Source organism: Lepidochelys kempii, chromosome 23, assembly GCF_965140265.1.
Source record: "Lepidochelys kempii isolate rLepKem1 chromosome 23, rLepKem1.hap2, whole genome shotgun sequence".
Classification (NCBI taxonomy): Eukaryota; Metazoa; Chordata; order Testudines; family Cheloniidae; genus Lepidochelys; species Lepidochelys kempii.
In genome coordinates this window covers 3414567-3440438 of record NC_133278.1, presented here as the reverse complement: position 1 = coordinate 3440438, position 25872 = coordinate 3414567, and the positions used below count along the sequence as shown (strand labels likewise).

At 56.9% G+C, this 25872-nt stretch overlaps 1 protein-coding gene across 2 annotated transcripts; it reads left to right on the top strand.

The window, feature by feature from the left end:
• The first annotated feature begins 6947 nt into the window (after positions 1–6947).
• LOC140902019 (transmembrane protein 229B-like) lies at positions 6948–17130 on the top strand. Of its 2 annotated transcripts, none has more exons than XM_073321598.1 (3): positions 6948–6994; positions 14572–14649; positions 15804–17130. In XM_073321598.1, the coding sequence occupies exon 3, from the start codon at positions 15814–15816 to the stop codon at positions 16297–16299; it is 486 nt and encodes a 161-aa protein (XP_073177699.1). In that variant the 5' UTR covers positions 6948–6994; positions 14572–14649; positions 15804–15813; the 3' UTR covers positions 16300–17130. The 2 variants fall into 2 exon arrangements, with proteins under 2 accessions (XP_073177699.1, XP_073177700.1); XM_073321599.1 differs by lacking the exon at positions 6948–6994 and adding an exon at positions 12937–12976.
• Positions 17131–25872: the final 8742 nt, after the last annotated feature.

Below are 25872 nucleotides of genomic sequence, written 5' to 3'. Positions count from 1 at the left end.
CCAGCCAGCATGTCTATGATCCTTTCTCTTCAGGTGGAGACTGGCTGCCTTCCTAGAAGATCTTCCTAGAAGATCTCAAGAGAAGGCGGATGAACTGCTTCCCTTGGAAGTTGGTTCTGCTGGTCTAATCACCCTCACCGTTAAACTTTCAGGCCTTATGTCCAACTGGAGCGTATCTGGGTTCACTCCACCCATTGGCTCGTGTTCGGCCTTTCTCCACTAGATGGAAGAGCCCATTTACACATGGGCGTCAAATCCGGAATCACTCCAGTGACTTTGAGTTCGATCTCATGTACACACCAGTGTGACTCTAGAGTGACTCCAGTAACTAAACTAAACTAACTTTCTTTCTTTCTTTCCCTCCCCACGGCCCCTGGCTTTCCCCTTACACTCACGCAGACTGAGCACACTCCTATTCTGCTGGAGTCTCCTCCATGAAGCCTCTGCTAAACAAGGGAAAAAATGAACCGAGCCTGAATTCGGCCCAGTTGTTGCATCTTAATGATCTGAGGCCCCCAGTCCTTCAGAACGAACACCGCAGGCGGCAGGAAAAGCCGCCACAGTGAATACCATAAGGGCTCAGGCGAGAGGCAGGGACAGGGTGTGTGCCTGGTGTGGGTGGGTGGGTATATGTGTACTGCCCAGTGCACAGGGAGAGGTGTTGTGGTTGTGTGTGTGGCGGATACCTGTGTAGGGGACATCTGGGTAGGGTAAAAGGTGTGTGCTCGTGTTTAGGGTATACAGTGAGTGCACGTGTCCCCCCGCTGTGTGAGTGTGCTGGGTGAATGAAGCGTGCACATATGTGTTGGGGGGGCCAGGTAATATGGTGGGGAGGGGTACCCGCTGCTCCCTGCCAGAGAAATTGAGACCAGCTGTGTGTGTTTGTGCGTCGAGGGGTGCACGCTATATAGTGTATATGGCCACTGAGGAGAAGACGAGGGAGAAAATGAACTGCACATAACAGGTGTCAGTCACGTCGCCTAATGCAGGGCTGCGGGGGACACAGATACTGCGCTGATGAGCCTGGGCTGAGAAGCTCTATCCACTGCAGGAGGCGTGTGAATGCTGTTGGTATGCGGGATACATGGGCTCTACACGTGAATTTAACGGGGAGGGGTGTGTGTACAACCTACATGCTGTGTGAGTGTGTGTGTGTAGGTGGTGTGTATGTGCCTGGTGAATGTATAGCCTAGGCCGTAGACAGTGTGTGTGTGTGTTTACAAATGGTGCTGTGTGTATGAGTCTGATGAATATATAGTCTCGATGCTGTGTGTGTGTGTCCGTCTTTGGTGTACGTATAAGCTAGACGCTGTGTGTGTCGTTTTGGCATATGTATAGGCTAGATGCTCTGTGTGTGTAGGTGGTGTTGTGTGTAATGTGTCTGATCTGAATTTTCACACCACTTGGGCCGCAGGAGATGCGTGGGGTGTGTGCGTGTAAATCTATTTTTAGATTAGTTCCCTCCCGCCCCCCAAGAAACTCAGCGAAACAAGCAGCCCCTGGAAAAGTCTCCAGGCTTTTTGCGGACAGCGGGTCTATTAGGCCCTCTAGCGGGGAAAGATACAATAGCAGAGGGTCTGACTTCCTGCCCCTGGTCTTCTATACAGGGGGGAATTTCATCTTAGAATTGGACGCAGGGCTGGGCTAAGGCACCTGGCTCCTAAGACTACAGGTGGTGGAGAATTTGGTGATGAATTTTTTTTCCCCTCTGAAAATGCTGATTTGGCCAAACTAAGCTTTTCACAGCAAAGTTTCGGTTTTCATAAATTTTTCAACCCCCCCCCCCCCCCCAATTTTTTTCTGAACAAAAACAAAGTTGCAAAATTGTCAAAAACTTTTGTTTTGTGATTTCTCCAAAGGGAACATCCGGATACAAAATGGCTTTTTGCTTCAAACTTTAAGCCCTGTGTGGTCTTTTTTTTTTTTTAAATGGTCACAACTGAAACAAACTGTTGCTCGCTCATCTCAACGGAGTGTTTTGCTTGACTCACCCTGAGCTTTTATTTCAGATTTTTTTGGCTGGTGAAAATTTGAGGGTCTGATTTTTCGGGCCAGTTTGGGATGGAAATGTTGTCTTTTGATATCTTGAAAACTTTTCCAGGATGGAAACACTGTTTCCCAACCAGCTCTGCCTGTGACATCAGAATTTCAGCTTTTTTGTTGTTGTTGTTAGTTTGTAGCCCTCATGTCTGCAAAGAAATGCTTGAAAACGTGACTGTGTAATTGACTCAGCGACGCTGCCTGAGTCTGCAGAGAGCCTGAGCCCCTTGTTCTGAGAGGAGTAAACTGCACCTTGCATCTCAATGGGGTGTTGACTCTGTGACCCACTGCTATCGGGGCCCCAGCTAACCCCACCTTAGCAGCTGGGCTCTCGGCACAGCAGGAGGAGAAGTACATAGTAAGCCCAGGCCACCAAGCAGAGAGACCCCAGATGCTGGGGCAAATTCTAATCAGTGCCTGCTGTTTTCTAACCTTTTTGGCTTTGCACGCTGAGCAGATGTCTCCATCTACTGGACTCTTTCCTTAGGGCCCCTTTGCTTAGAGGATCTTACCATGTCAGACGCTTTCAGCTCAGAGGAAAAGTTTAAACTGCTTCTCCAGCAAGACAGCGTGTTACCGTCTGCTGTTCCAACTGGAAATATCACTGGCACAAAGACTTCACATGGGGCTGAGGGCTTATCTGCAAGGGAAAGTTTTTTCACTCTAGGTTTTTCTGCTGTTATTATACCGGTATAACGCTCCCAAAACAGTGTGTCCTCTCTACTTCGGTTAAGCCAAGCTTCGGCGACTTCCCTTGTGAGTCATTGCAGCCACACAGCTCTGCGCTATTCCAAAATAACTGCACAGATCTCCCAGGGTGCAACGTTCTGCCACCAGGCTACTCAGTACATTCTGGGGTTTCTCTCACACAATTCTGTGGGATCCTTACTGGAATTCTGGGACTTGGAGGGGTCAGATTCACAAACTCCCACAATTCCTTTCCTGGTATCCCATACTTCACCTGAGTTCTTCTCCTGGATCCCCCAGGGGAACTTCTGTTATGCTGAAAGGTCTGAAAGGCTTCCATAAAAGGGGGACTTTGATCTACAGACAATCACAGACAATAGTTCAAGCTGATGGGCACATTAACCATGCTTCTTTCAGGATAAATGGAAGGAGCAATTAAGCCCCTTTATGGAGTGAGATAGCCAGAAATTAGAGAAGCCACCGCCCAAAGCAATTGGCTGCATGGCAAAGATAAGTGGAGCTATTCCATGTGGGCATAGGGGTTTCCCCGAGACTGACTGCAAAAACAAGGGACCGGGGGGGGGGGGGAGGGTGTGATAATTGGTTGCAGCTGCATGTGAGCCAGTAGCCGGCAAGAAAGCCATAGTGAGCATCGTCCAAGAGGGAAGAGAGCTCCTTGGGGCACAGGACAAGCTGGAGAGGCAGGCGTGGAAACTGGGAGTGAGGAAACTGCCTGCTGTTGTCTGTTCCTTCTGCATTCAAGGAAGCAGGACCATGCGTGGGTCCCTTGTAAATAAACAGGCTTGCAGCACAGAATAGACCTGACTCATATCTTCAGATCCTCCTCCCATGGGAAACAGTCCAGCAAGGCCCCGAATATTGACCCTCCACCCACTCCGGCCAACACTTCTGTACGGCATCACAGCTAAAGGAGAGACACAGCAGAAGTGGCGTCTCATGCATCTCTGTGACCTTAGGAAGGGATGCTGCTGGCAAATGGACCCAGGGGACCCCACCCGTGCTCCACCAGTGAATAGCCCCATCCTGAGTGGTCATGGCTCTCCCCTGCCTGGCGTTCTTTACGGCCATGCCAAGCGGGTTTAAAACACTAGCACTGATACACGTGTAAAGCCGCTGCCCTGCGTCAGCTGTCAGCAGTGGGGATGAGGCAGAAGCCGCCAACACAGTTGCCACACTGGGAGGGAAGGGGTAAAACAGGACCCAACCCGGGCCACCCAGCAGCCCCCCAGAGCCAGACCCATGCAGGGGAGACCCCGTACACACTCTGGGGGGTGCTGGAACTCAGGTGAGTTCTGGGGGCTGCAGAGAGGAGCCGGCCAGAATCTCAGGGACTGGGTAGTGGGCAGTCATGCTCAACAGTTGGAGCAGGAGTCAGTAGCCAGTAGCCAGAAATGGGAGCCCAGGGTCAGGACTGGAGTCAGAGCCACAGTCAGGAATCGGAGGGTCAGGACCGGGTGACCTGGGGAAGACCAGGAGCAAATGCTTGGAGCAGCCACTGAACGGCTGAGGCTGGGTTGTAAGATTCCCACCAGGCAGGTGGGGTAGCCAACCAGGTGGCCACTGCCAGCTAGCTGCGCTTGTTAGGTAGCCCAGAGACTGGCTCTGCTGCAGGCCCTGGTTGCTGACACTGAGTCTCCTGGCCGGGATCTCTGCACATCTGAAATTTCGGAGAGTTCCCGGCAGTTTGGATCAGACTCCCTCTGCCCTGTGCTACTTGCCCCACCTCCTTCCTTTCCACCTCTGAGCCTCTCCCCCTTTTCCTTCCCTGTTGCTGATCCCCTCAGAACTCCACCCAACCAAGAAACGATCCTGGCACTAACATGCCATTTGCTGCCCTCCTGTTGGTTTCTCTGATGGCATGTTCGCCCCCTTCCCCTTTCTGGGTGCGTCTGGTCTATTTGGATCATACAGGGAAAGGACCATCTGCTACCCTGTGCGTACAGAGCCTGGTGCATGACTGGGGGGCCCAGCTGCTACCGTAATTCACCCAAGAGCAATAAAAATGTACAGCACCTAGCACAAATTGGGGCCTACTCTATGCGCAGGGCTTCTAGGTGCTACGGTAATACACCTAAGAGCAATGAAAATGCACAGCGCCTACCACAACGGGGCCCCGCTATTGGCTGGTCCTTAGGCACTACCGTAACAAACACGATTAATAGGGAATCCGGAGGACCCAACTCGGCAGCCAGGGCTGTAGCAGGCCGTCTGTGGCCACTAGAGGGGGACAGAGCGCCATAGGGAGGGTGCTGCCCATGTGGGTCACCCCGGAAGGTCAATTTGGCCAGCCCGGCCTATGGCTGCAGATGTTATCTGCGTCTGCGAGCAGCACAAGGCTGGAATGCAGCGTGCGGCGGCTGCGGCCGTCGGGCATGGACTGAGCGCCCCAGCTGCTTCTGTGGGAAGCCCCTTGAATGCTCTCTCTCCAGACTGTATTTCCTGCAGAATGAAACCTAAGGGCCCTTTCCTACCCCCAGGCAAACAGCCCCCACTCACCCTGGGACCGGCTCCGCACGCAAGAGCTCTCAACCGATCTCTGCGGTGACAACAAAGGGGCTAGAAATCTAGACAGGGCGGGAATGTTGCCTTGGCGTGTACATGGGAGCAGCGCCCAGGCCCATCTAGCCCGGTATCCCGTCTCTGATGACGCCCAGCCCTCAGATGCAACAGACGAAGAGGCAAGGACCCTGCACGAGCAGACAGGGGATAATTGGACCCCCCCACCCCTATGAAGGGCTCAGTCTTGTCTCTAAAGTCTGGTTTTCAAGCCCTAAAGCAGGAAGTTTAATATCTCGGCCAAGATGTATGTTGTCATGAATTATGGCAATAAGGAAAAGAAAGAAAGTAAAAGGGGTGAGAAAGAAAGGGGGACAGAGAAAGGGGGGGCTGAGAAAGGGGGGCAGAGAAGACACACAGAGAAAGGGGGGCTGAGAAAGGGGGGCTGAGCAGACAGAGAAAGGAGGGCTGACAAAGGGGACAGAGAAGGGGGGCTGACAAAGGGGGGACAGAGAAAGGGGGGCTGAGCAGACGGACAGAGAAAGGGGGGTTGACAAAGGGGGGACAGAGAAAGGGGGGCTGAGCAGACAGAGAAAGGGGGGCTGACAAAGGGGGGACAGAGAAAGGGGGGCTGAGCAGACAGACAGAGAAAGGGGGGCTGACAAAGTGGGGACAGAGAAGGGGGGCTGAGCAGACAGAGAAAGGGGGGCTGACAAAGGGGGGACAGAGAAAGGGGGGCTTACAAAGGGGGGACAGAGAAGGGGGGCTGAGCAGACAGACAGAGAAAGGGGGGCTGACAAAGGGGGGACAGAGAGAGGGGGGCTGAGCAGACGGACAGAGAAAGGGGGGCTGACAAAGGGGGACAGAAGGGGGGCTGACAAAGGGGGGACAGAGAGAGGGGGGCTGAGCAGAAGGAGAGAGAAAGGGGGGCTGACAAAGGGGGGCAGAGAAAGGGGGGCTGAGCAGACAGAGAAAGGGGGGCTGACAAAGGGGGGGCAGAGAAAGGGGGGCTGAGCAGACAGAGAAAGGGGGGCTGACAAAGGGGGGACAGAGAAAGGGGGGCTGAGCAGACGGAGAAAGGGGGGCTGAGCAGACAGAGAAAGGGGGGCTGACAAAGGGGGGGCAGAGAGAGGGGGGCTGAGCAGACAGAGAAAGGGGGGCTGACAAAGGGGGGGCAGAGAAGGGGGGCTGACAAAGGGGGACAGAGAAGGGGGGCTGAGCAGACAGAGAAAGGGGGGCTGACAAAGGGGGGGCAGAGAAGGGGGGCTGACAAAGGGGGGGCAGAGAGAGGGGGGCTGACAAAGGGGGGGCAGAGAAGGGGGGCTGACAAAGGGGGGGCAGAGAGAGGGGGGCTGAGCAGACAGAGAAAGGGGGGCTGAGCAGACGGAGAGAGAAAGGGGGGCTGACAAAGGGGGGGCAGAGAAGGGGGGGCTAAAAAGACGGGACGAGAAGACAGAGAAGGGGGGGGGCCGATCGGACAGACGAGGCGCAGGCGCAGGCGCAGACCCAGCACGCGCGCGTGCGCGCACATACACTCCCGCTCCCCGCCGAGCCAAGGGCCTCTGCGCTCAGAGCTGCCCCACTTGCCTCTCCCAAGATGGCGGCGGAGGCGGGGAGGCCCTGGGCGGGGCTTAGCGATGACGCTAAGCCGGCCGGTGTGGAGTCTCTTAAAGCGGCAAGCGCGTGCTGGCAGGTGAGCGGCAGGGAGCTGAGCCGGACCCCACCGCGCGCCAGCCAGGCACCGGGCACGGTGAGCAGGGCTGTGCCCCGCCAGGCGGAAGGGGGCACAACGGGGCAGGGGGCTGTGCCCGGCCAGGCGGAAGGGGGCACAACGGGGCAGGGGGCTGTGCCCGGCCAGGCGGAAGGGGGCACAACGGGGCAGGGGGCTGTGCCCGGCCAGGCGGAAGGGGGCACAACGGGGCAGGGGGCTGTGCCCGGCCAGGCGGAAGGGGGCACAAAGGGGCAGGGGGCTGTGCCCAGCCAGGCTATGCCACGACTGACTGTGCGACCGCAGGAGTTAGGATGAGGCAAATTACCGTGCACCCGGATGCCACAATGATGGGTGGACCTTTGAGTGCTCCCAGTGAAATACCCCTTTTTGTGCCTCAGTTTCCCTATCTGTAAATCTGCTCATGCTGCCCTCCTCGGTGGGCATCTGCGATGCGAACTGCTCTTTGCCAAGTGCTGTGAGGTTCCCCCCGAGAAAAGGGACGTTAGAAGGGAAAATCCACTCCCCGGCTTGGATGCTCCTTTGGGCCAAAGCTTCCCAGAGCGGGTCGATGATTCGAGCTGCCCATCTTGGGCACTGAGCCCCCAAGGACACCCACTGGAGGGGGTGGCTGCTCAGCGCCCCCTCAAAACTGAGGTAGCCAGAATCAGAGGCCGCTAGAGAAAAGTCTTGAGAGCCAGAGAACGCAAGGCGGGGCAGAAGGGGAGACTTGGTTGGCTTTCACCTGGGCCCAACCCTCCCCTCTGCCAGACAAACAACTCAAGCCGGGCTGGCGCTGGTGGCAAAGTTACAGCACACACCTGAATGTGAAGGACGAGTGGTGGGATCTCTTCCTTCTCTTGTTTCCAAAGTGTCAGTTCCTTGCTCATGGGTCTGAGTCTGGTGGCTGGACTTTCTCTGGGCACCTCTCCTGTGCCCATGCCCTAAGAAATTCTGGCCTTGGTATCCATTGCCACCCCACACCTTCCCCCACTCTCAGAGCCAGCCAGCTGAGCTCATCTGGGCTGGGATCAGAAGAAGACATGGGGCCTTTCCCCTCCAGAGGCTGTCGGCTCTGACCCAACCCTGGAGCAGAGGACTGGCTGGCTAATGAGGGATGGGGCCTTTCCCCTCTAGAGCGGGCCAGCTTCGATCCCAGCCCCAGACTGACAGCTGTTTCCATGGCTCCTCATGCGATGAATTGGAGGGCTCTCCGTCCAGCTCCGAGAGTCCTGACCCCCTGCTGCGTGGGCACCGCCCGGCCCCTCAACAGCTGTCTCAGCAGAGGAGACAAGCGCTGAAAGGGCTCTGAAGGACAGAGCTTCCCTCTCGCCCAGAGGCAGGATCTAGCATGGGGCGCCATCCTTGCCCCTGCTGTGAGACGCGGGCTGGGAGTTGGAGGCCCCCGAGGCATCGCGCCCAGCAAAGCCAAGACGGGAGCAGCACAACTGAGCTGTCGGGAGACTGCCCTCTCGTATGGCTGGGCCGGAGGCATGTCCAGGTGGAGTGGAGAGAAGTGCCCGAATTCCTTGCTAGCATAGGGCCGCGTAGCTGCTGGCGTTAATCCGCCCTCCCAGCACTTGCCGTCAGGGAGCCCCAAAGTGCTAAACGGATGCTAACAAGTGTGGCCTACCAGCAGGGGGTGAGGGGAAGGAGTACCTGTAATGTACAGAGGGGGAAACTGAGGCAGAAAGAGAGAGAGGTGACATGACTTCCCCAGAGCCACATACTGAGTTCAAGGTAAAGCTAGGGATAGAACCCAGTAATCCTGACACCGGCCCCTCTTGCTGTTAATACTAAATGCTCTCCCTGTCCAGAAGTGGGAATGGAACCCCGGAGTCCTGTCTCCGAGCCCTGGGCTTCTCCTACCCAGCCATCCTATAGGAGCAGCTTGACTTCTCCTGAAGGCACCCTGCAGTGCTGTGATTTCTCTCCTTTAACATAGGGTGACCAGATCGCAACTGGAAAAACGGGGCAGGGGGTGGGGGGTAATAGGTGCCTATATAAGCAAAAGTCCCCAAAAACGGGACTGTCCCTTTAAAAACGGGACATCTGGTCACCCTACTTTAACACCCTTTTTCCTGCTCAGGGCACAGCAAAATCAATGATCCTTGAGTTACGTTTCCTGCAGGGCTCAGACGTTTTGCTAGACCATGTGCGATTCCTAATATCCCTCCCCCGCAGCCTTTCAAAAGGCCCTTTCGTCTGACGTGCTCTCAATTTCCAGCCTGCCTCTCTGAGCCATTATAAGTCCCTTTCCTGTTCTGTGCCTCGGTTTCCCCATCAGGAGAATGGGTTTGATCAGGCTTAACTAACCCCTATAGCAGCTGTGAGATGGGAAGGGGGCATTTTGATCCTCTCTGCATGCCCCACCCATAATGAAACATAAAAAGATTTTAAGCCTTTCATTCAGGCTGGCTGGTATTTTCAAATTTCCGAGGCCAGAAGGGATGGCTGTGATCCTCTGGTCTGACCTTGTGTCTAACAAGGCGTGGAAGGATTCGCGATTTTTATTGGCAAACATCGGTGCAGGTCGATTTCGCCGCACACGCCCAAACCGATGAGAAAATATTTCTTGCACTCACAGCCGAAATGGACAGGGTGGCAAAGAGAGAATGCTGTGTGAGAACGGAGAGTGTTTGGGGCATGTGATGTTGACAGCTGGTGTTTTAATGCACGTAAAGCTTTTAACTTTTTGAATCTCAACTTCTGCTGTCATTAAATAAGTCTTGCCTGCCATAAGAACAGCCACACTGGGTCAGAGCAAGGGTCCATCTAGCCCAGCGTCCTGTCTTCCAACAGTGGCCAACGCCAGGAGCCCCAGAGGGAATGAACAGAACAGGTCATCATCTAGTGATCCATCCCCTGTCGCCCATTCCCGGCTTCTGGCAAACAGAGGCGAGGGACACCGTCCCTGCCCATCCTGGCTAATAGCCACTGATGGACCATCCTCCTGCTCCTCACCCCATTGTCTGATCTCCTCTCCCTGTAATTTCCCAAACCTGTGAACATTTAAATTGATAACAATTGAAAAAAGGCTTTAAAATAACCACCAATGTTATCTGTTGAAATTATACAAGAAATAAAAATGGAATTCTGCCCAGCCTATGGTATAACCCAGGCTGGGGTACTTCCCCGAAGCAATTCCTGTTTCAATGAGGGCAGCTCTTTTTGGGGAAAAAAGTCCAATTTTAATCTAAAAATTGCTCCCTTGAGTTTTCCCAGGATAAGCTACCTTGCGCCCAGACACATAAGTTTCCCTGGCGCCTCACCCACGTTAATTAATCCCCACTGGAAGCCGCTTAATTCCCATTTGAAACCATGTATCCAGTAATAAGACCGACCGTCAGCTCCTTGGGGCAGGGACTGTTGGTCCGTTTGTCCTGTGAATGGGGACCTGGGCCGTGATGACAAGTGGAAAGATGCTACAAAGGAGTGGGAAATCCAGTCACTGGGCTAACGTTGCGATGCCTTGAGTTTTGGGTGCCTGCCAGGCGGTGGGTGTCCCGAGATGCCGAGCTGCTGCTGGAGTGTGTGTGGGAAGGGGGTGCTCAGTGCTTCTGAAAACTGGGTTTGCCCAAAAGCTCAGGTGCCCGGCGTTACCAGCCGCTTAAGGAAAGCGCGGCCTGCTTTGGAGAGCCTCAGCGAGGAAGATGCTTCATGGCTGAGTCACTAGCCTCGGATTCGGAAGCTCTGGTTTCTAGTCCCAACCTGACGCCTTGGGCAAGTTATTTCCTGTGCGCTCCACGATGAGTGCTTGGAGCTGAGACGGCCGCGTGCACTCCAGGTACATCCTGCTCTTGGCAGTGGGCTAGAGAAACGGGACAAGGAAGCAGAGGAAGGGAGGGGGTCAGGCTGGCCTTGGAATCTGTGAATCTATGGAAAGGAGAGAGCCCGCCTACCGCCTAGAATACAAAGAGAGCTAGGAAGTCTGCCTGCTGGGAGGGCTTCTTAAAGGGGCCATGTTTGCTTTTGGCCTCCCTTTCCTCTGGGCCTGTATGGTGCCTCAGTTTTCCCATCTGTAAAATGGGGAGAATAATCCCGCTTTTATTTAGCCGTTCCTCGAGGGCTGTCTCTTGTTCTGTGTATATGTGCAGCAGGTAGCATGGTGGGACCCTGATTTTGATTAGAGCCCCAAGCACTCCTGTAATATAATTAATTCTTTCCACACCACCACTGTCCCTTTAAACCTTCCTCCCCCGTCCCTCCTGCCCCCCCCGGCCTCCATCTCCCAGCCTCCAAACCAAGCTTCTCATTGATCCCTTTTACAGGGGGAAAAAACAGTATTTGGAGAATTTTTTACCTGACGGGGTGAAATGCTGGCTCTTCCGTAACTCAGCGGTGGGATTTGGATCAAAAGGAAAACATGGAATATTCCCCTGCAGACGGAGATCAAGCTTGGAAGATTTCGGGGTGACGGGTGAACTTACGAACAAGCTGTTCTGCCAGGGCCCAGGACGCCAAGCCTCATGATTCAACAGAATGCTTCCACCTCTGGAGCGGAGCATGGCAGCTGATGGGTGGTGAAGCCGTGCAAGGCTTTAAGGTGTGATGTGCAGAAGAAACACATGCTCACTGGACCTTCGTAGAGGGGGTGGGGATTTTAAGAAGGCAGAATGGCATTTGGATGCTGGAATCTTTCTCCTTTGGGGAGGAAAGCGGCTTGGAAGATGCTGTGACTCCAAGATTCATTTAACACCCCCTGCCCCCCACCAGCTTTCCAGCATAGTATTTTGGATTCCTAGTGGACGAACAAGCCAACGTGAGCTCCCAGCATGACCCTGGGACAAATAGGACTTGGTCCTTAGATATATACACAGGGGAGTAGCGGCTGAGAGCAAGGAAGTGATTTTCACCTGGGTCTCCAGCTTTGCTTGAGAACTATACTGAAACCCCACGTCCAGTTCTGGTGTGTGCATTTCTAAAAGGATGTTGCTGCCTTGTTGAGGGTGAAGAGCCACAAAAGTTATCTGAGGGCTGGAGAAAAGGCCTTTTGGAGCGAGAGCCTTAGTCTGCACTACGAAGTTTAACCGGTCAGGCTTGTCTTGTTTCGGCGCGTCTTTGTGTCGAGTCCACACTCAGGCCCGGTCTCTGCTAAGAAATTAGGTCGGCTTAATGACGTCGCTCAGCGGTGTGAAAAACTCTGACACTGCTGCCCAACCTGCCCCCCCCCCCCCCCAAATCCCCAGCGTCTTTTGAATACGCTGGTCTTCTCGCTAGCCCGCCTTTGCAACCAGACAGGTCTGGCTCCACCTAACACTACAGCTAAACTCAGCCCGGAAAGTCCTAGATTGGACCGCGGAAGCCCGGCTATGGGGTAACTGCATGTTTATTTGGGTCTTGCAAAGGAGATGCAGGAAGCCAGGGTGCTGGGCGAAGGGGTAGGAGCTGTGGCCGACCTACCAAAAGGCAAAGGAGTCCGGCAGAAAATCTGGAGCTGCCTCCCACGCCTGCGGCTCCCATGCGGAGCTGTGTGCTGTGGATATATTAAAGAGCTCATCAAGGTCCGTCTACGCGGCACTGTAAACCTGGATCTGTGGGACCAGAGCTTGTGGACTTGGTGTTTTCCAAGCCCACTTGTGAGCATCCGCACTGCGTTGTTTACAGACGTTGGACCCGGGATCTCACGGCCGTTGTAACTCATCTGTACGGCGCTATGCAGCCCTTCTGCCGCGGGGCTGCGGCTCGTGTCCACAGTGCAAAATAAGGGCTTGGATCCACGTCTAAGCAGGACCTGGGCTCTGACCCCCACCATCCCCAGCAGGGTCCTAGGACATGGGTCCCCGTGTGCTTGCTGATCCAAATCAGACTGATTTGGGTGTGAATGGAATCATAGAATCCTAGAATATCAGGGTTGGAATCAACACACAGCTGCAGCCCATGGGCCATCCTCAGGGCCATAAGGCAGTGTATATATTGTATGGATGCAGCCCACATAACACAGAGAGAGCTGTATGTGCAGCCCGCAATGGTAAATGGGTGGAGAACCACTGGTCTAAGACCTTCGGAGGAAGAAGATACCAGGTACTACTGGGATGTTTAATTTAGAGGAGAAAGGCCGAATAAGAAGTTTAAAGCTGGACAAATTCAAACTGGAAACCAGGCCCCGATTTTTTTAACCCTGCAGGGGACTAACCAAGGGAACCAGCTCCCCAGGGCAGTGGTGGGTTTTCCTTCTCTTGATGGCTTCAAATCAAGGGATTACCCAGGAGTCAGACTCGCCAATCCGACCTTTAAACTCCAGGAGCTCCTTTGGCATCTGTTGGAGAAGCTGGTTTTTCCCCTGCCACCTCTCAGGCGGAAGGGGGCACAAAGGGGCAGGGGGCTGTGCCCGGCCAGGCGGAAGGGGGCACAACGGGTCAGGGGGCTGTGTCCGGCCAGGCTGTGCCACGACTGACTGTGCGACTGCCGGAGTTAGGATGAGGCAAATGACCGTGCGCCCGGATGCCACAATGATGGGTGGACCTTTGAGTGCTCCCAGTGAAATACCCCTTTTGTGCCTCTGTTGCACACACCCTGACAGAATTCCAGGTGGTGATTAGCCAGGGAGGTAATTAAAACGCACACCCTCTCAGGATTTTGCTGGGGGCGAAGATTGTCTCTTTCGGCTCACTCTGGGCCTCCCGAGATTACCAGCTAATCCAGTGTATTTAGGGGATGCTGGGCACCGTGAGTCACCTGGTCACTTGGGCAGATCCACCCGCCCGGCAGAACAAACAATTGGAATTGGGTTCAGGTTCCAGGCAGTTAAGCAGTAAGCCACGTCCGGAGATTTTGTTATTGTGTATGGTGCTGCCAGGGCCAGCCCCGCTGGGGATGTGTCTCGCGGACAGGGGAAGGGGGGAAGACCCCATTTTTGCTCCTCCGCTCTCTCTCGCTGCTGAGACGCTCTGGCTCCCTGATCTTGGTTGAAGTCAATGGGCCTGATTCCTGCTCACACTCAGACCCCACCTCGGCCCTGCGGTGGGGTGGGAACGGGCCCCTCAGCAGCTCCCCAGGCTGGTGTGGAAGGGGTATAAGGGCCACAGGGGCTGGGGCGGAGCAGGGGCCTGGCCGGAGCACACCATGCTGTGTGTGGCTATTCTCTGCCCCCCAGAGCCCATAGGGGGCGGAGCAGGGGCATGGCCGAAGCCGCGCATGGCGGTGATCCTCCATTCATGAAACGAGCGCCCTGCCCCCTTGCCCTCCGCCAGGGAAGAATTCAGAGTCTGGGTCTCACAGTGGACGTGTGGATGGGCTGGTCTACACGAGAAAAGTACATCGAGCCAGCTGCGCTCCTCATGGGTGTGAAAAATACACACACACACATGCGCACCCCCCCCCCCCCCGAGCTATCTAGTTAAGGCGACCTAACCCCTGGTGTAGACAGTGCTAAGAATTCTGGCATCGGCGTCAGCTGTGTCTACACGGCGGGCAGCTGTAGTGTTCCAGGTGTGGACGAGCCCTTCGGGGCAGCTGATGTCTAGATCACAGGGTAGGTGGGGTCTAGGATGTGTGTTGTGAGTGATTTATTTTTTTCTGTGTTTTCCCGTTTTGTTTCCCTTTCTGCTGGCTGCCCTTTGAATCTCTGCTCCTTGGGGAATAAACGGATCCTTGCTTTCTCGACAACCAAATCTAAGTGCCGGTGGAGCGGAGCCCTGGTCCAAGGCGGAACGGGGACGGTGGGGGTGTCCTCTGCCTTTAGAGTTGGGAATTTGGTGAGTAAACCAGGGGCTGGGCGATTTAGGGAGGTGCCCAGAGGACTTGGGAGTGGCGGGGGGATGTTGGAGTTTGACGATGATGAACCTGCAAAGGGAGAGCAAGGCCGGAAGGCACCGCTTGTGTGCAGACGCTGGTAGCTGTCGAGGACTGACCTCAGCTTCCTCCTGCTGATGCCAGAGGGTAGTGAAGTGCCTTGCAAGCTTGGGTACCCCCAGGAAGCATCACCCACATCCCTACCCCAACTAACCCCCTGCTGAGGTGGGCACAGCCCTGGTACCCTGCGCACACAGCTGTCAAGCTGGGGTGTTGCTTTAACCCTTTTCTTGCGCCAAATCTATTTTGCTTGCAACAGCTTCCCCCTCTCCCCCCCACTTTTGCTAGCAGCCTGAGACTGCGCATGGCAAATCTTGTCGCCAAACGGGCCAGCTAAGAGTGGCGTGGAAGTCAGGCGAGGCTGGAAGCAGTGTGGCAGGCTCGAACGCCAGCCACCCAGCGCTCTTTGCCAGGGCGGCTAGCCAAGGCTCGGCACGATGATAGCACCGTGCTGCCACCCTCGTTTTACCGCTGGGGAAACCAAGGCAGGGCGCATGGAAGGGACATGCCCAGGGTGTCAGTGGCGGAGCTGAGAATTGGACCTAGGAATCCAGATGATGAGGTTATCGGCTCTAGCTACTAGACCCCACTCCCTTGCCAGGCCTGGGAGTGCTGGCACCCCGTCCCACTCACTAGCCACCCTATTCCCTTCCTACAACCGGGAACACAACCCCCCTCCCCTTCTGGAGTGGAGATTAGAACCCAGGAGTCCTGACTCCCAGCCCCCCTGCTCTAATCACTAGACCCCATGCCCCTCCCAGAGCTGCGGATAGAACCCAGGAGTCCTGGCTCTCAAGCCCTCTGCTCTAACCATTAGGACCCTCTTCCCCCCTGAGAGCTGGGAACGGAACCCAGGAGTCCTGAACGCCCCTCCCCCTGCCCTGCTCTAACTCCTAGCTCCCACTCACTGTCTCTGGAGCACTCCGGTTCCGTGTAGGTTCCCTAGGATCCAAGCCCCTCCAGCCCATACACTCGACGGGACGTCCCTTATGCAGCGCTCCTCTTATTTGCCCGCCCCACTAACGTGCCCCCCCCTCCATGTGCCACCGCCCCGCAGATCCCGCGCCATGGGCGGCCGGGCTGAGCCCCTGAGCCCCCTGACCCGCTGGTACATCTACGCCATCCACGGGTACTTCTGCGAGGTGATGTTCACGGCCACCTGGGCCTTCGTGGCCGAGCGGGACTGGAAGTTCCCGGGCGTCACCAGCGTCTGGGCCCTGTTCATCTACGGCACGTCCAGCCTGGTGCTGGAGCGGATGTACCTGCTGCTGCGGGACCGCTGCCCCCTGCTGAGCCGCTGCCTGTGTTACACCCTCTGGATCTACCTGTGGGAGTTCGCCACCGGCTACCTCCTGCGCCGGTTCGATGCCTGCCCCTGGGACTACAGCCATTTCCGCTACCACCTCATGGGGCTGGTGACGCTGGAGTACGCCCTCTTCTGGTTCCTGGGCTCCCTGGTGCTGGAGAAGCTGGTCATCGGGAACACCCTGCGGCTGCGGCTGGAGGAGCCCAGCCCCCCGGCCGCCCACGTCGCACCCCGCAAGGACACCTGAGCGCGACGCGAGCTGGGGCCGGCCGCCCCTCCCCGGACCGTCCTGCTGCAGCTCCCGGAGCTGCCTGACGCGAGAGCCGGGGGGGCGGCCCAGCGGGGTGGGGTGAAGCTCTGATCGTCCCGTCCTCGCTCGCTTCCCGCCCCCGAGACCCTCCCGCTGCCCGGACCACTCCTGCTGCGTGGAACCCAGCTGGCATTCTGTCCCTCCCCCAGTGCCAATACTGGGAGATTCCCCGAGTCCGCCAGGATGGACCCTGGGCCCAGTTCTCAGCCCCACACGCCCCCATCCCTGTGCTTGGTGGCAGAATGGGACGCAGGTGGCTTTTAGCCCCCGTTGGTGCTCTTCCCCGCCCATTCTGGGCCGGGGTCAGCTATGTTTCTCCGCGGCCGGTCTATGCACCGGCACCGGTCCCTGAGATCCACCTGCCGCAGTTTAGGAGGGCAGCAAACCGGTCCCGGGTATCAAAAGGGTTGAGAAACACTGGGATAGAGCAACCTTGGGGCTGCTCTGAATGGGTCTCTGCGCTCCAGCCACGCCCCTGATCCCCCCAGACATGGTGGAGGGTTGTGCTCCACACCAGGTGGGAAGACCCTCTTTAGGGGTTGGAAATCTCAGGGGCGGGGGGCTCTGTTCCCCCCAGGGCTGCATAAAGGACTCTTTGCATAATTAATCTTTGCCCCCCTGGGGGTAGGGCAGCTGCTCTTCTCAGGTGTCGCTGCTGGAAGCTGGGGGTCCCCTTTTGCTGCTAGCTTTTTCTCATGATCGTGGCTCTGACAGGGGCCAGAGCCGCCCCCCCAACTCAGGAATCGGCCACAGTTCTGTTCACTCAAGTGCTGGGGATACAACATGTCATTAAAAAGTTCTTTTGTTTCTCTATCATTGCCGAGTGACCAATCCATGATTAACGCGCTTCCTCAATCTTCTCCTTCCCCTGGCCCCCACCCTGAAAACCAATTCCTCCGCCCCCCCACCATACACCAGCATCAGGCCCTGGGACAGAGCGCACAGACAGGGTACGGAGCTCCCAAACAGGATCTGCAACAGATCGGCAGGGTAAACCGGTGGTGGCAGCTAGGTTCAGCTCCCACCCACCCAGTCACGGGAGGAATTTGGGGCTGGGAAGAGCTGGGTGGATAAGAGAGACAAATGACACCCTTTGAAGGCAGCCCAAGTTGGCAGGGAGGTGGGAAGCCAGCTAAGGGGAGCAGGGATGGGCCCCGATCGGTTAGTTCCATTATGGTGGCAGCTGGGGGCCCTGACGGAGAAGGGCCCTCCATTGTGCCAGGCGCTGCACAGACCCCACCAAGATCAGGTTAGATGGGCCCGTTGGGCTGACGCAGAGCAGAGGGAATGGGACACGGGGCTAGATGGGCCCGTTGGGCTGAAGCAGAGCAGGGGGGACGGGACGCCGGGCTAGATGGGTCTGTTATTCTGATCCTCCTCCTCCAATCCCACGGCCAGGAGCGGGGAGCAGGTTTTTGGAGCATTTTTCGTGCCTGTCTGGGGCTCCCAGGTGCTGCCGTAACACACCTAATAAACATGAACTATTCTTTCTTCTTTTACCCAATGATTCGGTTTCACAATGTGTTTATCTGATGAGGCGACCTGGCAGTTCAGCTGTGGCAAACAGGATGTGACAGCTTGCAGGTATCTGTCCCTGTACCCAGCCCTGGTATCTGAAAGCAGCGTGAGTCACGGCGGCTGTGATCGTACATCCCCTTTAATGATACTTTGCCCTTTCCGCGAGCCTGTGCCCTGAAGATCCCAAAGCCCTGTAACCCCAACAGCTCGTCCTGGGACGTTAGGTCAGAATTATTGACCCCATTCTACAGGTGGGGAGACTGAGGCACAGGGAGATTCAGGCCGTTGCTGAGCCAGGAATGGAACCCAGGAGTCCTGATTTCCCAGCCCCCTGCTGTCACCAGTGGATGCCCAGCTGAGCTTGTCCATGAAAGCTTCCCCCGCAGCTGTGTGGAGAACAGGGCTCTCCACCGTGCCCCCCTCCATAGACCTGATCTCTCCCCACACCCCATTCAGAGACCGGGCAGCTCAGCCCCCTCCCCAGTGCAATGTGGTGTCTCCAGATCTGGACCGGGGCTCCCCAAACACAGGTGCTACACCTTTGCAGCGAGTTGGCGCACACACCCCGGCTTCGCAGGGACCAAAACAGCGGCCCTGGCGTAAGGGGAGCAACCCGCTTTTAGGGCACAGGGGACTCCCGCTCCGGCAGAGCCAGATAATGACAGCCTGTGCAGGGACAGAAGCCCAGCAACCGGCTGTGGAGCTAAATGCGTGAGCAGCGTGGCCTACTGGGTGGAGCGCTGGCCAGGGTTCTAGTCCCAGTTTGCTCAGGCAAGGCTCCCTGCCTCAGTTTCCCCATCTGTAAAACAGGATTAATGGCACTCCTCTGTAAAGAGCTTTGAGATCTAGCAGCGATAAAAGCTAGAGAGGATTATCATGATCAGCAGGGAGGGTAAGCTGCAATAGGGACAGCGCTATGCTCTGTCGGGAATCATTGCATTTAAGACAAGAAGGGACCATTACAACATCTAATCGGCCTCCTTTATAGAGTGGGACCTTTTCAGTTCCCCCCACTTTCCCCTGTCAGGGGCCCAATAACTGGGGTTTGACTCAAGCGTCTCTTCCCGAAACGCAGCCAGAATTGATTTGCCTCTCGGATTGTGCGTGTGTGTCTGTTTTTCTGTGTGTGTCTCTCTCTCTGTGTCATGTTTGTGTTTGTGTATGCATATTTGTCTGTGTGTCCTTGTGTTTGTGTTGTGTGTGTGTGTGTGTCTCTCTCTCTCTCTTTGTGTCCTTGTGTTTCTGTTTGTAAGGGTCTGTTTAGCTGTGTGTGTGTGTGTGGTTTTGTGTCACTCTCGTTGTGCCCTTGTTTGTATATCTCTGTGTGTGTCTGTCTGTCTGTTTAGCTGGAAGTGTGTGTGGCTTTGTGGCAGTGTCTCTGTGTGGGTGTGTGTCCGGTTGTGTGTCGATCTGGGTGGCTGTAGGGCTTCGTGTGAGTCTCTCTTTGGGTGTCTTGCTGCGTGTACCTCTGGGGCTCTCTGTATCTTTTACCTTCCTTGTGGCCGGAGCGGACGTTTGCCCAGTAGCCCAGACCCCGTCTCCCAAACACCCCAAGTGTCTCCATACCGCATGCTGCTGCCCAGCCTGGCAGCCTCAGGGCTAGACCCCAAAACCCTCCTGTTCCCCAGGCCCCCCCTCCAGCAACCGGCGACTCGCCCAGCAGCTGCGGGCAGGGTAGGGGCCTGTGACCCACAGACAGCAGTCCCAGTTCCATCCAGCAGAGGGCAGCAGCGTACCAACCAGCAATAGGCTGGCGCAGTTCAGCAGCACAGTTTCGCCATACAGACGCCCGCTAAAGGGACGCGGCGAGACGTGAGGGCCCGGAAGGACCAGCCGGGCTAAGACTGGGGCTAGGGTTCGTCCGAGACAGGCCGCTGTCTTCCCTTAGCTAAACCGGACGACTGTGCCAGCCAGATCCCCGGCCAGTGTGAAACGGCCTCGCTCCTTTGGATTCAGTGGGCCAGATCCCCAGCTGGATAAATCAAAGTTGTTCCATTTAACTTATTAGTGTTATTTCTTAGGTATATTACAGTAGCACCTAGAAGCCCCAGTGGATATCCAGGTCCCATTGTACCGGGGGAGGGGGAGGCTTGCACTGCACAGCCACAGAGCGAGAGACAGTCTCTGCCCCTGGAGAGCTTCCAATCGAAAGAGGAGGGGAGGGGAAACTGAGGCACCAAGCGGTGACACGACTTGTCACCCAGCAGGCCAGTGGAAGAGCCGGGAAGAGAAGCTAGGTCTGTAGAGTCCCGGCTCAGAGCCCCTCATCCGCCCGTCAGCGGAGCAGCGTCAGTCTACATCAGCTGACGATCCGGCCCCCATGTGTTTTGCTGATGTCCTGAAACTCTGGCGGGGTGGGTGTGATGGGGGGAGAAACGGAGGAAGCAAGGCCAGACCCCCAATAGCAGCCCATTGATCAGCAACATACAGCACTGGGGACGGGGAACTGGTGCGTTTCCCACCTGCAGCCCCTCTCCTGGGAAGCCGGATCCTCGGGGCTCAGAGCAGCAGCTGCTCCCAGAAGGGCTCCCAGAAAAGCCACCCCTGTCTTTGTCGGTGTTTCAGTGCGATCTGCTGAGCAAGACCCCGTCCCCCCCAGCCCTTTTGTAAAGCCCAAATCCCCGCCACTTTAAAATTACGGCCTCTTCTGCCTACGAAATAAAACCCAGGGAGTGGGAAACCTTCCCTTCAAAGACACTTTCCGCCACATTAGCTGGGAAGAAGGCTGGGGCTGCAGGGGACATGGCTTTATCCGGAAAGAGGTTGGCAGGCCTGGATTTTAGGGGGATGGGGGGGGCATTCATAGTCACAAACCCCCTCCCCTGCTGTTCTAAGGGTTCCTCCCTCCCCATGTGCTTCATATGTAAATCCTTACTCCTGGAGGAGAGATTCCTCCCTGCTGCATTTTCTCCATCCCTTTAAGAGGGGGCCTGAAGTGGAAAGGGAAAAACATTACCTATAAGATTTTTTTATTCCAGAGTCGTCAAAGCTGGGAAAGTCCACGCAGGAGCCTGAAATTCCATTTGTCGTAGGAAAGTCACGACTGCTGGCCCAAGTGGTGGGACAGTGATGCTAGAGACAGTCAAGTATCATAGAATATCAGGCTTGGAAGGGACCTCAGGAGATCATCTAGTCCAACCCCCTGGTCAAAGCAAGACCAAGCCCCAGTTTTTGGCCCAGATCCCTAAATGGCCCCTTCAAGTATTGAACTCACAACCCTGGGTTTAGCAGGCTAATGCTCAAACCACTGAGCTATCCCTCTCCCAAGAAGCGGTATCGTAATTATACCTACAGCCCCGGACCGAGATCAGGTCCTTGTTGTGTCAGGCACTGCACAGAGATGGATCAAAAGCAGGGCCCCTGTTGTGCAGACCCTAACTGAGATCATGGCCCACCTTATGCCGGGCGCTACACAGACCCCAACCGAAATCAGGGCCCTCCTTGTGCGCGGGGCTGCTGTGGTGGCCAGGCTGGGCAGCGGCGAGAGAACCCAGGAGTCCTGACTCCCGGCCCGCCTGGCTCTAACTCCCAGATGTCATTCCCCTTCCAGAGCCCGGGGCAGCCCCTCTGGATTTGGAGGGAACAGGCAGATCAGAGCCGCAGGGGACAGGCGTGGCAGGTTGTTAGACTCATGTGTATTGTGGTAACACACGCAGAGTGGGTCTCCATCCTTCCAGCAGGGGGCAGCGTGCAAGTGCACCGCCCCACCCCCCTCCATACCCCCACACCCATCCCCACGCCCGCCTCCAGCAGGGGTGGACAGAGACAGAAGGTCTCCAGGAGGACACCCCCCCGACACACCCCCCCAACCCCAGGTCATAACTCCTCCAGCAGGGCCAGACATGCGCACACACTCCAGGCCTCCAGCAGGGGGCAGCTCTCATTTGCACTGGGGTAACTTGACTGTAGATAACTGGAGCTAACTGCAGTGACTTGGGGGGTCCCTTTAAAGGGGGTCTGATTTGGAAACTTGCCCCCCCCCACTCTGGTAACCAGTCCCCCCCCAAGTCATTAATGCAAAGTGGCTTGCCCCAGGGCCAAGAGAACCCCCAGGGTTTGCTCCTCCGTTGCCCACACCCCAAAGTCGTTCACACCAGTCGCAAGCAGGACAAGCAGACAAAGCCCCTTTCAAACCAGGCAGCCTCCCCTTTGAGCCCCGGACAGATGTTCCGTCTCGGCGGGGGGCCGGCAGAAATCCCATCTCCAGGCCCCTCCCTGCCTCCGTCCACGGGGGTATCTGAGTCTGTCTTCTGCCGCTTCGGCTTTATTCGCCCCCCTGCCCCCGGCTGGCCCCCCCAGAAGCAGAGGAGCTGGGGGCATGCCCGCTGGGCAACTCCCAAGCAGGGAAGGTCAGAACAGTTTTGTCCACTGTTTTCCCGGAGAGTCATTTCAGAAAAATTCAGGGGGAGGGAAATTGGAGGGGGGGGGCAAAGTTGTGTCAGGATCTAAAGCCTGGTCTGGGATTATTGTATTATACCCGTCTCGGGGGGCGGGGAAGGGGAGGCATTTAGGGGCCTATGAAGCTATGAAAAGTCTGGAAGGGCAAACCAAAGTCGGGTGAGGGGGGCAACTGCCCCCCCCTTTGTGCTGTAGCATCTGATGCCCCGGCAGTTTTCTGTTAATTTGGGGGGGCAAAGTTGTCTCAAGTTCGATGGCATTTGGGGGCTTTTTGGAGGGGGGAGGGGGAACGATTCAAACCCATTTTGTCAATGGCCAGAACTCCCGCTTGGATTTTTTTTTTTTAATTGCCTTGATTTCAGATTGTAAAAAAAAAAAAAAAGGACAAATTTGAAATGGTTTCGATTGGCTGGAACCAAAACCAGGAGGGGGCTCACCGGGGTGAGTGTGTGTGTCAGCAGATCAGCTGTGTGTGTGTGTGTTTCAGCAGGAGATCAGTTGTGTGTGTGTGTGTGTGTGTGAGTGTGTGTGTGTGTTTCAGCAGGAGATCAGTTGTGTGTGTGTGTGTGAGTGTGTGTGTGTGTTTCAGCAGGAGATCAGTTGTGCGTGTGTGTGAGTGTGTGTGTGTGTTTCAGCAGGAGATCAGTTGTGTGTGTGTGTGTGTGTGTTTCAGCAGGAGATCAGTTGTGTGTGTGTGTGAGTGTGTGTGTGTGTTTCAGCAGGAGATCAGTTGTGTGTGTGTGTGTGTGTGTGTTTCAGCAGGAGATCAGTTGTGTGTGTGTGTGTGTGTGTGTGTTTCAGCAGGAGATCAGTTGTGTATGTGTGTGAGTTTCAGCAGGAGATCAGTTGTGTGTGTGTTTCAGCAGGAGATCAGTTGTGTGTGTGTGTGTGAGTGTGTGTGTGTGTTTCAGCAGGAGATCAGTTGTGTGTGTGTGAGTGTGTGTGTGTGTTTCAGCAGGAGATCAGCTGTGTGTGTGTGTGTGTGTGTGTGTGTGAGACCCAGGTGACACGTAAGCCACAAGGAGGCTAAAACCTTTGCCATGATGATGATGAAGAAACTCCCCCCTCCCCCCCAGTGACCAAACGTTGGCTTTTTGTCCGAATTTGAGATGAATCCCTCCCCCCCCGCCTTCGATTTTTTTGGCAGGCTGGACAAATCCGCTGTCCAGCCAGTTCTCCCCCTGGGCCGAGAGGCAGGGTGTGGGGCTGCCAATGGCTGTGTCCTCCCAGTGCGTTCACCGGTGGGCGTTTCCTGTGTGTCCCACGCCCCGCAGTGCCACGTGGCGCTTCTGTCGCCCTCTAGTGGCGGGTGGCGAATGAGCGCGCCCGCCTGACACAGCTGGGTCGCCTAGCTCCGGCTGCAGAGGGTACGAATCCAGGGGTCCGGGGCGTTACAGGTGCATTACAGGGCAGCACGCTCGGGCCGGGCCCGGGATCCCTGTGCTGTCCCCTCGCCTGGGCTAGTCTGACCTGTAGTCAGTGCCGGCTCCATTGACTCAGTGCGGCACTAGGGGGCGCTGTGCGCAGGGGGTGGTTGGCTCAGTAGGGGGCGCTCTGCCCTGGCAGTCAGGGCTGGCCCCAGTGCGGCACTAGGGGGCGCTGTGCGCAGGGGGTGGTTGGCTCAGTAGGGGGCGCTCTGCCCTGGCAGTCAGGGCTGGCCCCAGTGTGGTGCTAGGGGGCGCTGTGCGCAGGGGGTGGTTGGCTCAGTAGGGGGCGCTCTGCCCTGGCAGTCAGGGCTGGCCCCAGTGTGGCACTAGGGGGCGCTGTGCGCAGGGGGTGGTTGGCTCAGTAGGGGGCGCTCTGCCCTGGCAGTCAGGGCTGGCCCCAGTGCGGCACTAGGGGGCGCTGTGCGCAGGGGGTGGTTGGCTCAGTAGGGGGCGCTCTGCCCTGGCAGTCAGGGCTGGCCCCAGTGTGGCGCTAGGGGGCGCTGTGCGCAGGGGGTGGTTGGCTCAGTAGGGGGCGCTCTGCCCTGGCAGTCAGGGCTGGCCCCAGTGTGGCACTAGGGGGCGCTGTGCGCAGGGGGTGGTTGGCTCAGTAGGGGGCGCTCTGCCCTGGCAGTCAGTAACTGCGGGATCCGATGGGCAGGGCGATGGTACTTCAGAGGGAGGGACAGGACAGCGGGGTGGGGGAAGTTGCCCCTCCCGGAGCCCAGGGGACCCCAGGGTCACGGCTGCAGCCAGTGGGAATAAACAAGATTGGTAGGAAAGGAGGGGGGTCGCACTAGCTCCAGCCTTCCAGTCAGGGCCCGGCTGCAGGCCCCCCTCCCCATCTCACCCCCAGCTGGGAGGGTAATCGATCCCCACTGTGTATGGGGGGGGCGGGCGGAGGGGTCTGCTGATCCTCCCTCCCCCACCCAAGCATAAGCAGGTCTGCAGGAGGTGAGAGGGGAAGAGGTTCTGATTCCCACCCACCCCCTCTACTCTCACCGCAAGGTTCCCCTCCCTGAGCTGGGAATAGAACCCAGGAGACCTGACTCCCAGAACCCCCTGCTCTAGCCCCCTAGAGCCCATTGCCCTGCTTCACCTGGGAATAGAACCCAGGAGTCCTGGCTCTCAAGCCCTGCTCTAACCACTAGACCCCACTCCCCTCCCTGAGGCTGAAGGCGAAAGCCCTGCGCTCCGGGAGTAGCTGGAAGCGGTAGTGGAGGAAGAGATGAAATAGGCGCGCCGTCCCTTTAAAAGAGCCGGGGCCTATGTGTGGCGGTGAGCTCCTGGCCAGCTGTTGGCTATTAGCCAGGCCAGCACATGCCTTCAGTGCTGCTGGGAGGGGGCCCTAGGGACTCGGAGCCTTTGCTGTTGCCTGGGGTGATGAAGAGGGATGGGGGGTGGGGGGAACGGCACCGGGGGATTGGCTCAGAGCCCCAAGGCAAAACCTGGGAGAATCCCAGATCAGCCCCGCCCATGTGGCCCCAATGAAGCGCCCGGGAGACGTGTGGGGTGCGTGTGCCCTTGCAACATCTGACCAGCCGCTGGAGACGGGTGCAGGGAAACTGCCTGGCTGCAGTCCCCTGGGCTCCTCAAGTCCAGACAAGGGAACAGGGCATGCTCGCAGCCCAGAGCTGGGGATGGAACCCAGGCATCCTGGCTTCCACCCCTGCCCCCGCCACCACCAGGCCTGGAAACAGAACCTAGGAGTCCTGATTCCCAGCCCGGCTTCACCGCTGTAACCCACCAGACCCCACTCCCTTCCCAGAGGCAGGGATAGAACCCAGGAGTCCTGGCTCCCAGCCCCCACTCTAACCCACTAGATCCCAACACCCCTCCCAGAGCTGGATACAGAACCCAGGAGTCCTGGCTCAGAGCTGCCCCGTTCCCCCCACCCCTTTTTTTTTCTTTTATCCACTCGCCCACACTCCAACAGAACCCCGGAGCCCTGAGTCCCATGTAGACTCTCCTAATTCAGTTTAGTTTAAACCTGATCCTGACGGAGGATGTGGGGGAGAGGGGGCAGGCGGAGGATGGAAGGAGGAGAATGAGTGGTGGGGGAAGGGAGGACACGGAATCCCCCCTCCGGGGAAACGGGGTGGCGGGAGGGTTATCGGTGCAGGTGCCATGGAGGCAGCAGTTGGCTTGTAGCCGTTGGGCTCTGCGGTCG